This window comes from Caretta caretta, chromosome 5, assembly GCF_965140235.1.
Source record: "Caretta caretta isolate rCarCar2 chromosome 5, rCarCar1.hap1, whole genome shotgun sequence".
NCBI classification, from domain to species: Eukaryota; Metazoa; Chordata; order Testudines; family Cheloniidae; genus Caretta; species Caretta caretta.
The window spans coordinates 45393812-45412012 of NC_134210.1; the positions used below are offsets into that span (position 1 = coordinate 45393812).

Genomic DNA, 18201 nt, shown 5'->3' on the forward strand with positions numbered 1-18201 from the left:
GGAAAGCTATAGATTAACAACTATTCTCCCCCTGCTGGATTATATCACATTCTGCTAGAGCAATGGCTACATCCTTGGCATGTCTTAGACATGTGCCAGTTTGGAAGGTATGTAGGGCTGCCACTTGAAGCACTGTACATACTTTTACTTAACATTATACATTAGTTCTGGCACCTAGAGTAGACACCCAGTTTGATTGAGTTGTACTTCAGTCCTTATTTAATTAGGACACTGAGTTCCACCTCCCATTTATGGAGTACTGCTTTCCAAACTATGCCAGGAGTGGGAATATGCAGAGGACATTCAAAGAAGAAATGAAGGTTATGTACAATCAACCTATGGAACTCATTGCCAGCGGATGTTGTGAAGGCCAAAATTATAACTGGGTTCAAAAAAAAAATTAGATAAGTTCATGGAGGGTAGGTACATCAATGGCTGTTAGCCAAGATAGTCAGGGAGGCAACCCCATGTTTTGGGTGTCCCTAAGCCTCTGGGACTGGACAACAGAGGATGGATCACTTGATAATTGCCCTGTTCTTTTCATTCCCCTTGAAGCATCTGACATTGGCCATTGTCGGAAGACATGATACTGGGCTAGATGGATCACTGATCTGACCCAATATGGCTGTTTTTATGTTCTTACCTGTAACCAGAGTTCTTTGAGATGGGGTCGGATCTCTACCCCCTCCCGCTCTTCCTCACAGTCCTAATGAAATCTACCTCTGAGGCAGTGGTGGAATGAACTGAGGCAGCAGCAGATCCTTCCACTTTTTATAGCCTTTCCATCAGAATATTCAGGAATATTGATACAAGTGGTGGAGAGATGCATGAGCACTTTAACGGACACTACTAGGAGAAACTCCACTGTTCAGGCTGCACCAGCCAGCACAACCCAGGAGTGTGAATATGCAGAGTCCATCTTGAAGAACTCTGGTTACAAATAAGTAACTTTCATTTTAAACCAGCTGAAAATCTGGCCCTTTTAAAAGATGCTTCATGCAAGTCAGGAGCATATTGTATCTGTAATTAAGCAGACTCTTTGTAATTATGGTCTTTAAAGAAAATTAGAGCCTTAAACTTCAGAGGGAAATAATTTATTTAGAAAACTGAGTTGTCGGGCTTTGTGCAGTAATATTTTTCAGTAACATTTTATTTAGTATTAATATATTTTTAGCTTACTTCACACATACAAGAGCTGGACTGATAGAAAACATAATGGCTCCATCAGTGTTCTGAATGATTTATGAACAACGTTAGTACAGAATATAATTCATGGATGTACAAAATGTTACCCATTGTTCTCTCAAGGATCATTTGTCTGTGTATAACAACAGGCATATTAATATCTCTTCAAATCGAAATTGTACGTGCCATTGCTATGCGTTTCATCCAAAGACAGATGGACAGAGCACTCTGTCTGCTAATAAAGGGAACTGTATAGTACCAAAATGTGCCATTTAGCTACTGGCCTAAAGGTGAGATCTGAAAATATAAAGGAGTTAAAATGTCTGCAGCCATGTTTCAGTAGGTAAGTATGCAGCATTATGTCTTGAATGCAGATTCAAAAATTGAATCTGAGAAATTGTAGCTGCTTTTTGGAGGACAGGGTGGGCATTGATTAACATGATGCAATATTAAAAACTTTCAGTGGATAGGTTAGATAGATCAGATTAGACAGACCTGTGATCAATCCTCTAGACCATGTGGACTCTAGAGAGATAATGCCTCTTCTTCCCTGAACATTTTCAAAATTAGTAAGTGCACATTTTCATGCAAAAGGGGCTTTTTTTCAGACTACAGAACCAATATTTTTCAGCTATCAGAGATTGCAACAAAATTTAAAATTTCAGAGGAGAGAGATATTATACAAACCATTGAGTAAAGAATTTTATACTAATGTTTTACAAAAATATTTTCAGCATTTTAATCCATATATATTTTCTAGAGTTAATAAGTATATTTCAACAGATGTATATTTCAGATGTAAGTGTTAATGCAAGGAGGCACTAGTACCTTGTAATTCTTCATGTTGTCACTAAATTCTATATTTATTGCTGACATTTATTTCTACAGGTGACTGAGCTGGAGTGTGTGAGCAGTCAAGCAAATGCAGTCCATACACATAAAACAGAATTAAACCAGACAATACAGGAATTAGAATCCACACTGAAGAAGAAAGAAGAGGTATTTGCTAATGTTGTTCATAACATTTTAAAGTGGCTTTAAAAATCATGTTATTTATGACAGTTTGTAATGTTAATCTTAAATCTGCTTGTGAGCACAGAGGTAATTTCTGTTTGGACTAAAGTAAGAAGAATCCATTTTTTAGCCTTTTTGAGGCTAATAATAAATTTTCTTAGATTGTCAATCACAACTATTGTTTGGATTTTAGTGTATCTGAGCCAAAAATCTGCATTTTTCTGTTCACTCTTCCCAAGTACCTTTCTTTGCAAAAGAAAGCATGTACTGAAGCATGCAGCATTTCTTCACAGCAGCAGTCAAAATGAAGCGCTGTGAATCCCATTTATAGACAAGCAATGTCAGTGCAAGTATTTATTTTAAAAAGCAGCTATAAGCACTGCTTTCCTTTATTGGGGAAGTGAGTTCATGGTGAGAAACAAACCAATCTTTATGTGTTAAGATTATTTTAATATAGCTGCCCCTTTCTTCTAAATAAGCTCCACCCTCTACTCAGTGCTGCTTGTTGTGCCGTCAGCCAGGGTCTGGGCCAGCAGCAGGAGGGTATGGGGAATTAGAGAAGCCACCTGTGCTGCCCCAAAGTGAAGCACACACCCACCCCCAAAAGGGATAGCTACCTATATTGAAGTGGGAGGATAAGAGGGAGAAGGGAGCTGACTGTGGCTGGAATTGGCTTTTGTGGCTCCCCCATTATCAAAAATTCCAAGACAAGCAGTATATAGGAACATAGGCATTGCCATACTGGGTCAGACCAGTAGTTTCCAACAGTGGCCAGCACCAGATGTTTAAGAGAAAGTGCAAGAAACCCTGACATCGGCAGTTATGGAATAACTTCGCCACAGGGCAAGTTTCTTCCTAACTCCTGTTAGAGATCAGCTTGTGTCCTGAGATGTGGGGTTGTGTATTGGTTTCTTTTTTCCTGTTGTTTAATCCTTACTATTGTAATTCTGTGTGCTCTTGTTGTTGCCGTAAACATCCAGTCCTCCTTTGATTCCTGCTAAGCTCTTGGCCTCAGTGATATCTTGTGGCAAATTGGTCAACAGCGTAATTGTGCATTGTGGGGGGAAATATTTATCAGTTTTAAAGCTGCTGCCTTTCAATTTCATTGACCAACTGCTTGTTCTTGTATCGTGAGAATGAGTGAACAGAAATGTCTGATCTAATCTCTATACCGTTCATTTTGTATACCTTTATCATCTTCATCCCCTCATACTTTCTCTAAACTAAAAACACCATTCTTATCAGTCTCTCTTCATATGGCAGTCAGTGGTCAGAACTTTGTGTTCAGGCAATTTCTGTTCCCTCTCTCTTGCTGCTGCTGGCTTCATCCCTTGCTAATGATATAGGAAGCAGCTCCCCACTGAAGTCTGGACTTCTCTTTTGAGAAGGAGTACATTGGTGTGCACTAAAATATTTTTTTTTAAAATAAATACAGACCAGGATTGAACTTTTAATTACCATGACCCTCAATTTTCCAGAAAAAATATTCCAGCCTTGCTGGGGTGGGAGATTAAGAGAAACTCCACAAAGCTTAAACTTTGATGGCAAATATGTTGTTTGAGTTGTTACACTTTTCAAGATGGAATTGCTCATTGTTGGCATATGAATATCTAACATACAGATCAATAAATTACAGAAGTTGCTGATTGCATACTATTGGGGGGGAGGGGCTTTGAACTCCACCCACAAGAAGTGTCAAGGTAAGCAGCTGCTCAGTGTCAGTTTTGGTATAATTGGAACGATTTGGCCTGGAAGAGAATAAGTGGCTTATTTGCACTGAGTTAAGATCCGGTAATGTTGTTAAAGGGATTGTTTTTTCCTTCCTCAGGAAATAGAAAGATTGAAACAAGAAATTGATAATGCCAGAGAGCTTCAGGCACAGAGGGATGCTTTGACCCAGAAGCTCCAGGTAAGCATCAGTACAGTGTGTGTATATATGTGTATATGTATATGTGTATATATTTTATAGGAAGATGGGCAGTAGGCAGACGCTTATATTTATCATATGCACAGCTTATCTTTTCCTGGCTAGATTCACCCAAACTGGCAGAGAGAGGTGCAATTTATGCCTCCATGAACCAGTCTGGACCCCATGTCCTCCAGGGGGAATTCACACCAAATTGCCATTTGCCCTCCCTTGGGCCATTTGACCTAACTGCTCCATAGGGGAGCAGTTTTAAGTTGCAGCTGGAGCTCCACATAGAAGCTACTGTAGTGGAAGCTGCTTAGGAGATGCACCACATTAATGCATTCTCTGGCCACTTTCCTTCACTGGCCACTCTCTTCCCATTTTGAGCACTACTTGGCTTCTCTCAGGCCTTTCTGGCAGACCTGCTGCCATTGAGTGCCTTCATCAGGTTATTTAGAACACACTGGGATGAATCTAGATCAAATTGCAACTGTACTGTAATAAAATTTGATTTTAAAGTGTCCATTTATATAGTATCTCTTTATTCCTTGTTGGTTTGAATAACTTTACAATTCTTAACATTCTCTCAGGAGTCTCTAAACCCAGGATTTGGGTTGGGGGTCTTACTGGGGTGTGTTTATTTTGTTTTGTTTTTAGAGCTGAATGCCTCTGCAAATTGGAAATGGAACATGCAGCCTTTCATCTTTCAAAATCAGTTTAAATTTAGCCCCAATTTGAAAATTGTTAGTCTGACAATTCAGTAGTCCTGTGTAAAATGAATTGGTGACCTCAGTCTGTCCCTTTAACTGAAAACCATATGGCAGACTTGGCAGAAGCCCAGATGTAGTTGGTGACTGAACTATTCTTTTATTTTGAGCAGAGATGGGCATTAACTAATACCCTGTGTTCAAACACCTCCAAAATTTAGGAGCTTTGAAATTCATATCTGAATTGTGTCTCTTGGGCCCACATCTAATTCCTAGAACAGGTCCCTACAGATCTAGATTTAAATGTGTAGACAGGGCAAGGAAGAGGCTTGCATTGCCTTTTTCTGTGTCTGTTAGAATCATAGAACCATAGGATTAGAAGGGACTGCAAGGATAATATAATCTATCCCCCTACAAAGGTGCAGGATTTGTTGTGTCTAAACCATCCAAGACAGATGGCTATCCAGTCTCCTTTCTAAAACCTGCAGTGAAAGAGCTTCCCTACATAGTCTGTTCCATTGTCCTACTGTTCTTACAATTAGAACGTTTTTCCTGAGATTTAATCTAAATCTGCTGTGCTGTAGTTTGAACCCATTTCCTATTGTCCTGCCCTCTGTGGCGCAAGAGAACAACTTTTCCATCTTTTTTATGGCAGCCTTTCAAGTATTTGGAGACTGCTATCATGTCCCCCTTAATCTTCTTTTTTTCAAACTAAACATACTTCAGCCCTTGCTCACATATGGCTTGCATTTCATCCCTTTGATCATCTTTGTCACTTGCCTCTGGATCCTTTCCAGTTTCTCTACATCCTTTTTATAAATTGGTGACTAAAATGGGACACTACTCTAGCTGAGGCCTAACCAGTGCCAAGCAGAGCAGTACTGTCACCTCCTGTGTCTTGCATGCTATGCATCTGTTAATGCAACCTAAAATTGCATTTGCTTTTTTTGCAACAGCATTGCTGACACACATTGATGTTGTGATCCACCACAACTCCCAGATCCTTCTCAGCAGTGCTGCTAGCAAGTCAGTTAGCCAGCCCCCCGCCCCCTTTTATATTTGTGCATTTGGTTTTTCTTTCCTGTAGCACTTTACATTTGTCTTTGTTGAATTTCATTTTGTTGTCTATAGCCCAGTTCTCCAATTTATCAAGATCCCTTTGAATTTTAGTTCTAGCCTCCAAAGTGTTGGCAACCCCCTCCCCAGCTTTGTGTCATCTGCAAACTTGATCAGCATGCTCTTTATACCTACATCCAGATCATTAATAAAGATGTTAAACAACACCAGATCCAGAACAGATCCCTGTGGAACCCCACTTAATACCTCCCTCCAATCTTATATCATTCCCATGGGCCGCAGGTTGCCCACCACTGTTCTTCATCCTCCAGATATTCTCAAATCAAATGATTTATACATTGCTCTCAGGTATCGAAGTCAGGCTGACTGGTCTATAGTTCATCAGCTCCTCCTTTCCCCCCTTTTTAAAGATGGGCACTATATTAGCCCTTCTCCAGTCTTCAGGGACCTCTCCTGTCATCTGTGAGTTTGGCTATTTTTATTATTTTTTTCTTTCTGCAATGGTGTCTGTAAAGTCCATAATCTGACTCTATATGGCTTGATAATTCCTGAATACAGCCATCTCTGACTAATTAAATTCCTCCCCTGCCACATTTAGGATGCTGCCACATTTAGGACCCAGCCATTTTTGACCAAGGATCCCTTGTCTCCAAAACTCAGCCAGCCAAAGCACAATTGGAGTTGCAGCTAGCAAGGGATGTGAAGGGTAACAAGAAGGGTTTCTACAGGTATGTTAGAAACAAGAAGAAGGTCAGGGAAAGTGTGGAACCCTTACTAACTTGGGGAGGCAGTCTAGTGACAGAGGATGTGGAAAAAGCTGAAGTATTCAATGCTTGTTTTCCCTTCGTCTTCACAGCCAAGGTCAGCTCCCAGGCTGCTGCATTGGGCAGCACAGTATGAGGAGGTGGTGAACAGTCCTCAGTGGTGAAAGAACAGGTTAAGGACTATTTAGAAAAGCTGGACATGCACAAGTCCATGGGGCCGGATCTAATGCATCCAAAGGTGCTGAGGGAGTTGGCTGATGTGATTGTAGAGCCATTGACCATTATCTCAGAAAACTCGTGGCAGTCGGGGGAGGTCCCGGATGATAGGAAAAAGGCAAGTATAGTGCCCATCTTTAAAAAAGAGAAGAAGGAGAATCGGGAACTACAGACTTCAGTCCCTGGAAAAATCATGGAGCAGGTCCTCAAAGAATCCATTTTGAAGCACTTCGAGGAGAGGAAGGTGATCAGGAACAGTCAACATGGATTCACCATGGGCAAGTCATGCCTTACCAACCTGAATGCCTTCTATGATAAGATAAGTGGCTCTGTGGATATGGGGAAAGTGGTGGACGTGATATATCGTGACTTTAGCAAAGCTTTTGATACAATCTTCCACGGTATTCTTGCCAGCAAGTTAAACAGGTATGGATTGGATGAATGAACTATAAGATGGATAGAAAGCTGGCTAGGTCGTCGGGCTCAACGGGTAGTGATCAATGGCTTGATGTCTAGATGGCAGCCGGTATCAAGAGGAGTGCCCCAGGGGTCAGTCCTGGGGCCGGTTTTGTTCAACATCTTCGTTAATGATCTAGATGATGGGATGGATTGCACCCTCAGCAAGTTCGTGGATGACACTAAACTAGGGTGAGAGGTAGATACGCTGGAGAGTTGGGATAGGGTCCAGAGTGACCTAAATAAATTGGAGGATTGGACCAAAAGAAATCTGAGGTTCAACAAGGACAAGTGCAAAGTCCTGTACTTAGGACAGAAGAATCCCATGCACCGCTACAGGCTGGGGACCGACTGGCTAAGCGGCAGTTCTGAAGAAAAGGACCTGGGGATTACAGTGGACAAGAAGCTGGATATGAGTCAACAGTGTGCCCTTGTTGCCAAGAAGACTAACGGCATACTGGGCTGCATTAATAGGAGCATTGCCAGCAGATCGAGGGAAGTGATTATTCCCCTCTATTCGGCACTGGTGAGGCCACAACTGGAGTACTGCATCCAGTTTTGGGTCCCCCACTACAGAAAGGATTTGGACAAATTGGAGAGAATCCAATAGAGGGCAACGAAAATGATTTGGGTGCTGGGGCACATGACTTATGAGAAGAGACTGAGGGAACTGGGCTTATTTAGTCTGCAGAAGAGAAGAGTGAGGAGGGATTTGATAGCAGCCTTCAGCTACCTGTAGGGGGGTTCCAAAGAGGATGGAGCTCGGCTGTTCTCAGTGGTGGCAGATGACAGAACAAGGAGCAGTGGTCTCAAGTTGCAGTGGGGGGAGGTCTAGGTTGGATATTAGGAAAAAACATTTCACTAGGAGGGTGGTGAAGCACTGGAGTGGGTTAATTAGGGAGGTGGTGGAATCTCCATTCTTAAAGGTTTTTAAGGCCCGACTTGACAAAGCCCTGGCCGGGATGATTTAGTTGGGGTTGGTCCTGCTTTGATCAGCGGGTTGGACTAGTCTCTTCCAACCCTAATCTTGTATGATTCTATGAGGAGTCAGTCCTGGGTCTGGTATTATTCAATATTTTTATTAATGACTTAGATAATGGAGTGGAGAATGTGCTTATGACATTTGGAGATGACACCAATCTGGAAGGGTTGCAAGCACTTTGAAGACAGGATTAGAATTCAAAATGACCTTGACACATTAGAGAATTAGTCTGAAATCAACAAGATGAAATTCAAAACAAACAAGTGCAGTGGTGGGCAACCTGCCACATGTGGCTCATCAGGGTAATCCAGTGGCGGGCCGTGAGATACTTTGTTTACATTGACTGTCCACAGGCACGGCAGCCCCCTGAGCGCTGCAAGTTTCATCACTGTAAAGTGGCAGTGTAGACAGTGCACCAGCGCTGGGAGCCGCGCTCCCAGCACTGGTACTTACGCCCCTTGTGGGGGTGGTTTTTTACAGCGCTGGGAGAAAAGCTTTAACGATGTAGCTCTGTTCTGGAATAGACTTCGAAGGGAGATTGTGGAATCTCCATCTTTGGAAGTTTTTAAGAACAAGTTGGACAACCATCTGCCAGGGATGGTCTAGGTTTACTTGATCCTGCCTCAGCAAAGGGGTTTAGACTTGGTGACTTCTCAAGGTCCCTTCCAGCCCTTCATTTCTGTGATTCTCTGATCTATCTTCTGTTTTCAGATCTCATCTAAAAACAGATTTTTCTCCTTTCTGCATAACTCTCATTTCATTTCTCTCCTCTCTCTCTGTTTTATTATTTTCAATTTAATGTATTGTGTACCTCTAAAATGTTTTGAAATACAGCTTGTATAAAAAAGGTTATATAAAATAAAGTATATCACGTTGTACTGCATATCAACTAGATAAAAATCTATTGATGAACAGGAATGAAACAGAGAGTAATCCATTACTGGTAAGAACTCCAATGGGTAACAGTATCAAGTAAGCTATCACAGTGGAGGGGTAAGTATTAGGAGCCTTGTTAGTTAATATTTTCATTAATAATGTAGAGAAAGCATACACAATCAGCCATGATCACATAAGCTCACAATAAGTAAGTATTCCTTTATTAGAATAGCAGATTCATAAATATAGCTTTTACTCAAAACATGTATATTTAATTCTGATCTGTTTACTACATACCTTGCACAAGACCCACAGGACTTTATTATCATGTAAACAACAAACACTATTTGTTGTGTGACATTTTTATTCGAAATGAAAAATATATTATAAAAAAATTAAGCACAATACCATTATAGGAGGAGCTCAAAAACACAGGAGAGAATATAGCTGCAAATGGACCTGGAGAGATCAGAAGAGTGAGTTGATTATAACAAGATGAGATTCATTACTAATAAAGTTAAATCTCATACCTACAGATAGGAACGGAGAGACATAGCTATCTAGAAGGCAACAAGTGTGAGAAAGACCTAGTTGTAATAGTAGATACTAAACTAACTATGAACTTGCAAAAAGAAAAGGAGTACTTGTGGCACCTTAGAGACTAACAAATTTATTTGAGCATAAGCTTTCATGAGCTACAGCTCACTTCAGTATCTTATTTACGGTCAAATAAATTGATTAGTCTCTAAGGTGCCACAAGTACTCCTTTTCTTTTTGTGGATACAGACTAACATAGCTGCTACTCTGAAACCTATGAACTTGCAGGGCAATACCTGGGCCAAAAATGCTAGTGCTATTCTTGGGGGTGTATATATAGGAAGGTTGTATGTAAAGCTAGGGAGATAACATTTTCCATAACCCTTCTGCAACAGGAGCTGGAATATTGCATGCAATTCTGTTTCCTGCAGGTTAGTAAGTATACTAAATACAAAGAAGGAAATCAAAAATTATGCAAGAATTGGAGGAAAATATATATGAGGAAATATTTGGGGAGCTAATTGTGTATAGTTTAGAAAAGAGAAGACAAGAAAGGGACATAAATACAGTCTGTAAGTACCCACAAGATAATTTAAATGAAAGAAAGAAAGTATTCATATTCTAAGAAGATATTGGAACAAGGACACAGTAAGGAAAGGAATGCTTATGCTAGATATTAGATAAAAATTCCTAATTTTTTAAGAGCAATTGGACAGTGGACTAGACTGAGGAAGGTGTTCAATATTAGATATAGGCAAATCAGCCATTATTTAGACCTGGATGATGTACATATTCAGGGGTACTAATATTTAGATGATATTCACACATCCATCTATATTAATATCATTAGAAATTAAAAATGTTCTAGTACATCCTCTTGCCCTCCCTGCTTACAGCATTTTAAGATCTTGGGGTTAAGGAAGACACCCCACTGCATGTAGCATTGGGAAATGGAGAAGGGGCTCTGCCAGGAGGTCAGAAAAAGAAGAGGAGAAAGAGCAGCAATCAGTTCTGCTTTGGAAAGAAGAAATAGACATTGTGCAGCTAAGAAAATTTTAAAGAGTTACGCTTTCTTTTTAGGCATATGTCACTGATGATCTGGACAAAGGGGGCCTGATTCTTTACTGCATTGCATTTGTGTAATCATTTACGTGTAATTTGGTACAATTTTACACACTTCACAGTACAGCTGTAAACACGAAAGAGCAGGGCAATAGAATTTAGCACAGGTATGGATTCAAAGATGGACAATTGGTCTGTTTTGTTATGGCAATTCTTACATATCTAGTAATAATAGGTGCCTATAAAGCAATGCGAATTGTTCCACCCAATGCCATTCAGTAAAAATAAATCTTTTTCAGTCAATTCTCCCTTCTAAGTATTTCCAGAACTATCGTATTCAGTTATAAATGGCCTAAAGCACTCTGCTGTGGACTCCAAGAGCAAGGGGAAAGTCCTACTCATAGGGTTTTGTACAAGACACAGTAATCAAAACCCAGTGATTTGTTAAGATTTTTGAACACACATCTGTTTACAAATGAAAAGCAAGCACAGGGTTCCAGTTTAACTTTAATGTAACCCATGACCACATGCTCACCTAGGGTGGGTTGCAGTGCATTCATGTAAGTGTGGTTTTAAGCCTCCTCTGTGATTCCCTGATCCTGTGGCTTTCTGGCCCACATGCTCCAGGGCTGTTCTTTGGGCCTTGCGGGGCTTTCGCCGCATCACCTTTCGCCCAGTTTCAGCCTGTGACCAGTCGTCAAGAGGTGGGATGGTGTAGGAGCTAATACAGTTATCTGTACCACACAAGGATTTCCCTGTGCAGTGAGAAACTGATTACATTGACTTTAGGGTAGCTTTGAGCCACTCGGTCAGCATAAAGCTGCCCCATCATAAATGGGTTCTTATTGTCCTTGTCCAGCTCCCACTGATATGGCTGGGCCCATGTCAATGGAAAACATTAGTACAGTCAGGTTTCAGAGTAACAGCCGTGTTAGTCTGTATTCGCAAAAAGAAAAGGAGTACTTGTGGCACCTTAGAGACTAACCAATTTATTTACAGTCATTAGGTTAAGTAGTTGCGGGGGAAATGGTAACAGGCAGTGCAGAGGGGAGGTGGTGAATGCAGGCAGCTGCAGGGGAGAGAAGGACACACAGAAGGAGAAAAAGTCACCACTGTAAATTGACCCATTCTCAAAGTGCTTTTCAGCAGCAGCTTGAAACCAGTCATCACAAAACCTAATATTGGAACTATTAAATGTTTCAAATTTAATTTGATAAAATGCGACTGAGTTGAAAGTGACTGTTCTGTCACAGAGTTCTACTGAAAGGGCAGCTGGGTTTCTGGGAGAAGGGAGAAACGGGAAAGTCCAAGTAGCCCACAAAACGATGAAAAAATGTTTATAAATAAATATATAAATAATGTTTCTTGTCTGTTTCCTGAAAACTGTTTTTCATTGTAGACGGTATATTATATAAACCCTCTCCATGCAGTTTTTAAATAATTGAAATTTAAAATTGAGACATACTCAAATAACAATAAGCTACACCAGACACAAATGAGGCTCATGTTGATAACTTGTCAGGAGCCCAAGGGCAGCATGCAATTTGCATAAAATGGAGCTTATTATAGCTGCCCTCCTCTTTAATACGTGACCCACAGAGATTAGAGGTCCAAGCATACAGTTCTGCATCTTGATCCAATAGCCTGGATTTGAGCAGCATCATGTTCTGTGGCCTATAGCAACTTTGGGCTGCTCCTCTGCCTTAAAGATGAGAAAAGACATTTGCCATGGTGTAATTCCCCTTGAGCTGCATTTGACATGCAGGCACACTGTCTCCCCTCCTACCCACTGTTATATTGGAACAGCTTCTATGTATGGCAGCTCAGAAACTGTCCTCACATAGCTCCCAGGAACAGAGATAAGCTCTGAAATGTATATTTCAGTAAAATAAAAGACGTAATTAGTATTTTGTTATTGTTTATACATTCTTACAGTTACCTTGACCTTGATATTAGTTTCAGAGGAACAGCCGTGTTAGTCTGTATTCGCAAAAAGAAAAGGAGTACTTGTGGCACCTTAGAGACTAACCAATTTATTTGAGCATGAGCTTTCGTGAGCTACAGCTCACTTCATCTGATGAAGTGAGCTGTAGCTCACGAAAGCTCATGCTCAAATAAATTGGTTAGTCTCTAAGGTGCCACAAGTACTCCTTTTCTTGATATTAGTCTTACTCTATATAGGTCAGTGTGTAGTGTGAAATAGCATATACAGTGGGTTTATAGTGGGATAGTATTCAATCACACATGAAGTAATGTCTAAGATATAAGATCATTCTTTTTATTTAGTGGGGAGTGTGTCCTATGTATTCTAAAATGGAGAATGGCTAAGATTAAAATAATCCCTTGAGAAGCCACTTTTAGTAAGTAGCATATTTATATATCCGAAACAATAGCAAATTTACTTCAGTTAATGTCTTGCATTCAATATGGCACTCAGTGGCTATATAATTTTATCACTCCATTCCAAATGTCCTCTCCCTTGGATGTTTTACTGAGAAGATAAAAGAAAGATAGTATTTTTTCAAACTCCTCATTGTCCTTTTACAAAAAACTGGTTTTTTAGTTAGCTGTAACTGAAAGATTGCAAATAATTTAATTGTGGTCTTTTAAACATATTAACTAAGACATACATGAATGACAGCAGAAAGAGAAAACTACATTCTATTTATAAACAGTACATTAACATATTACATGTTTTCTCTGAAGGAAGTAGAAATTCGAAACAAGGACCTGGAAGGGCAGCTGTCTGACCTAGAGCAACGTCTGGAGAAAAGTCAGAATGAGCAAGAAGCTTTTCGCAATAACTTGAAGACACTTTTAGAAATTCTTGATGGAAAAATCTTTGAACTAACAGAATTACGAGATAACCTGGCCAAGCTAATAGAATGCAGCTAAAGAAATGGGATTTCAGTGCCAATCATCTTAAAGATGCACTGTCTCTCTTCATAGGACTTTGTTGGGCTCTGCATCAAAGTTGCACAAAATTAGAAAAATGCTCCTCCAAGAGGGCCTATTTTAAATTTGAATAGTATATTTCAATGTAAAATTTAGAAATCATCTTGTAGCTAGTTGAAAAAGAAAACACTTGAATTACAAATTACCTCCATGTATATTATTGGCCATAAATAACTTGAAGAAAGATATTAACAGTAATTGAATGCAATGATTTTCTGATTATTAGCCAGTGGAAGAATTAGCAGTGTCCCAGGTCACATCCCCTTTTTGTGTTAGACACAATGTAGATTATCTGCTTTTTTTATTTAAGATATCTAATTGATGTGTTTTGTGCAAAAACTTAGTGATGACAGCCCTGTCTTTTGTTGTAATCTTAATAATTTCTCAGGATACTTTGCACTGTTGAGAAACAGTGCCATTACCAATTAATTCTTGCCAGGAGTGAGAGAGAATTGCATCTTTAATTGAAACATAGTTAATAGAACTGCTTGTATAGAGTTCTTCCTTTTTTTTATACTGGAAGATACTGTATTTCTTTATGAAGTTCACTCTGGTGTTCTATAATATTGTCCAGTGTATGGTTTACTTTCCATATTATTTCCATGTATTTACAATGAGATCCTGTCTCCCATTTTATTATACATTTTAAAGTCAACCAATGAAGGCAGGTGAGTTCCTCAGAAAAAAATACTTTTAAATTTAAAATTTGACATGCACAGATAAATATAGGTAGCCAGTCATTTATTGTCTGGCCTTATTAAACATCAAATATAATTAGAATGTGCAGTTACTTGAAGATGTTTTATTAGTCTATTTTGCAAGAAATCTTTTCTGAATGATCAGTGCATTTCAGTTTTGTGTAATAATGCCTAGTGGAGAACACTGTTTATTGATCATGTTAGGGATATAGAGCTATTACAAGGGGATTACCTTTGCATTGAACCTGCCCAGCCAAGAGAAATGTTTCTAGAAGCTGTGTAGTCATAGCAAATTGAAATGGAGACATGTTTTCTCTGTATAGTTCTTCACACCACATTTTATCGAAACCACGCCAGGCAACTGAACTGTTACATAGTTGTTTAAAAAGAGGAATTGAATTCACTTATCCTCAGTGAATGGGTTTTAAAGTTGTTTTGATGTAATTTTAACAGACTTTTGGCAAACATGCATTTCTCTATATAATATATTGATTTTAAGAAAAGTAATTGAAAGGTAAGCCAAGTGTCATATGTTTGCTTATTGAATGGGAAGTGCATCAAAGTATGTTGTTGCCATAAATTGCCTGCAATGTTGGAGAGGGTTTTTTTAAAAAAAATGTATGAATGGGTATCAGACTCAAGAGTCTCAAGATGCACTGAGTTTTTGTTTGTGCCCAAAATTAATTTGAATGTTAAATACAAAATCCAGATGATTACTAAATTTGTATAACAGACAATTTTCTCCACTTTTACAGAGTGCTATTCAAAACTAGAAAATGTAGGTCTGGTTTGTGTGTGTGTATTGTATGTATAATACACGCATTCTAATTTACATTAGAAAGAGAGAAAATACATGGTTTGTTTATAAAATATCATCATTTTTTCTTTACAAGTGATTTATCAGGTTCCCCTGACAAGTCAGGAGAACAGTTAAGTTCAAATACTAAACCATCATATATTATATCGTATGTACTGTACACATCATTTACATTTCCTCCATATTTTTAGGGTATTTTCTCACCTATTTTATTTATTAAGAGGGGAAAAAAAACTTAGTTCAGTGTGCATATGGCTGAAAGCTTGCTGTGGCGAGTTACAAATATTTTATTTGGTGGATGTTAAATGATGATGATATGGGTAACTTCATCAGGTGAGCAGAAATCACCAGGTTTTAATTTATATTAAGCTATTTGGGCCTGATTCTCTTGTGATTTACACCAGTCTAAACAGAAGAATCTTCAGTGATGTCAATGGAGTTACTCTGGTTAAAACTGGTTTATGTGCCAGGAGAATTAAGGCCATTAAAACTGGATGGGCTTAATTAGGAGGAAGTAAAAGGTGAAACAATAGCAAGTTGATAGGATAATAAATGTGATATTATTTTAAATTATATTATCAGAATTTTTTAAAATGTCATCCTTTACATGTGGGAAAATAACTTACAAAAATATTTCCACTTACTTTTTTGTATATGTGTGTTACATGAGTATTTTTATGTATACATACATACACATATGTATATATAGTACATGGAAAAAATTTAGATGTGCACATTTTTAATATTTTCCTAGTGAAATTAAATTTAAAATTGGAAAATAATATTTGAAAATTTCTTTTCTCATAAAGTAGAGATGCTTGATTTCATTTTTTAAAATAATGCAATCTATTGAGGGCTGCACCTTTGAATTCCCAAAATAGTCGTCAAACATGGATATGGGATAAGGTGGACATAAGTGCACATATAAATAAAATCTTATTGTAAGAATATTTTAAATGTTCATTTTCAGTAGGTGAGTGTATAGAAATTGTAATCTAAAGTTCATAATTAGGTGGTGATACCTACTGTAGCCTCTCCACTTCTGTATTAAGATATTTGAAACATTAATTTTTCCCCAGAGACAGGTATTATACATTGTATCTAACTTTAGATAAAACTGTGGGAATATGTATGCCAGAAAACAATGTTGGGTACTGTAGCCTGAAAATGTGAACAAGAACCTACACAGGAGAGGAGAGCAATCACATTGTGTATAACTTGTTATATGACAACTATGGAGTCTTGTTTAAAAAAAAGATGGAAAAAAAACCCCAACAAGAAAAAGAAAAAAAATATAATTTTTATTTTGAAATACACTTGCTGTTCTCTGGAGAATGTACTTTTTCTCTTTATTTTTTTCTTAAAACTTTTTCAAGTATTAAAAAGTGTGCAAGTGATGGCAGCAGTTACCTTAATCCTTCAGGTGCTACTGGATTTTGCATTGGCGTGTCATGTTGTGAAATCCTGACTTTGACATAAAAGGTTTTATAAGTACATCCCCGTCTGGAAAGTTAGTTTTTGGAGTGTCTCTCTCGTAATCCGTATGCTGGAATGATCCCAAAGTTGTATTCTTCTGTACTGACGTATTAAAATCTGTCAGCTGTAATATAGGCCATGATTTCCTGCTCTCAGCAAACTTCCAAGAAAACTGGAAAGGAAAACAAAAATAATTCATCAACAGTGGACTTTGCATGGTACAGGGAAGGATACGGAATAATTAATTGTTATAAAATCTCAAAGAAGCACACATTTCAGGTAAGAAGTAGTTTAGCGTAGTGAATACACAGATATAATTGAAACTGAATGTAAGGAAGTGGTGGTTGTGACTAATATTGTGATGGTGGCATTTGGAGAAGATAATTCTTTTTTTAATAAAGTAAATTTTTAATAAGAAAAGAGAGTGGATAAGAATGCATCAACTGAGGGAAAATATTTTTGGTTTTCCTCCTTCAGTTGCCAGCCATGGAAAGTTTTCTTTTTTCACGCCTTTTCCTTCTCCAGCCTATCAATTAAGGGTTAAATCTAAGTTTAACTTGAGTAAATGGGTGAACCTCAGTTGGTTCCATCCTCATGTTCTCTGTTTCTGTGCTGAAGAGGCTATTGAACAATGTCCTTCCTTTATGCATCATATTCTTTGAGGGAGGTAGTTACAGAGTCAAATGCAAAATCTGCATCAGCTATTGTCACAAATTCAGGGTGGGAGGCAAAGGAGAAAAAGGCTGAAATCCTTCCTGGTCATTCTCTATCTTGCAAAGTCTGGCCCATTAGCATTAAGAATATATTGACTACTTTACTTGTCATTACCTTAGAATAGGGCCAAATGTCAATCTGATTAGAGTACAGCTCTGAACATTGAGGAGTAATTTTAAAAAAATCAAGCCCACTTGGGCTAGAGGTGTATGCACTCTCAGTAACTGATTATGCCAATTAGACATGCAATTATGCACTTGTTTTCTCTAAACAAGGCTCTGGATTGTGCAAAGCAATGTTCTGATTGGTTGGTTGAGCTTTTTCTGACAATAATACATCCATGCACCAACTCTCAATGGTACAAAGCTGGGACTTTATCGCTGAATAATATTTTAAAAATTCCTAGTCCTGCTTAATAAAACAAACCCCTGGATTTACTCAATTAACATCAGAGTTTAATTTGACCCACTATGTTAAATACAAGATAGTGAGTAGAGTCTGTGGGCTAGATCTTGGCTCCTAATTCAGCTACTTTCCACTGCTCTGGCAGTGTAAAGGAACTGGTAAGCTGGCATAATTGTCTACCTGGGGAGCCCACATGTGTAGGGCAATCCATAGGTGGAATAGTGGTTCCTGTGCTCCTCACTCTGCTCAAGTCTTGGCATAAAGCAAAGGAGACTGGGGAACCAATATGTCCTAGCTGCCAGAATGACCCTTTGGGATATGGGCAGCCAGCCCTGGGATCAGGAGAACATA

General features: G+C 38.7%; 1 protein-coding gene across 1 annotated transcript in view; it reads left to right on the forward strand.

Annotated features, from left to right (window-relative positions):
* HOMER1 (homer scaffold protein 1) overlaps positions 1 to 16749 on the forward strand; it is a 146706-nt gene extending 129957 nt beyond the window's left edge. The window contains exons 7-9 of the mRNA XM_048849378.2: positions 2074 to 2184; positions 4028 to 4108; positions 13492 to 16749. Coding sequence (XP_048705335.1) covers positions 2074 to 2184; positions 4028 to 4108; positions 13492 to 13680 — 381 coding nt within the window. The 3' untranslated portion in view covers positions 13681 to 16749. The remainder of the gene's footprint in view (positions 1 to 2073; positions 2185 to 4027; positions 4109 to 13491) is intronic.
* Positions 16750 to 18201: the final 1452 nt, after the last annotated feature.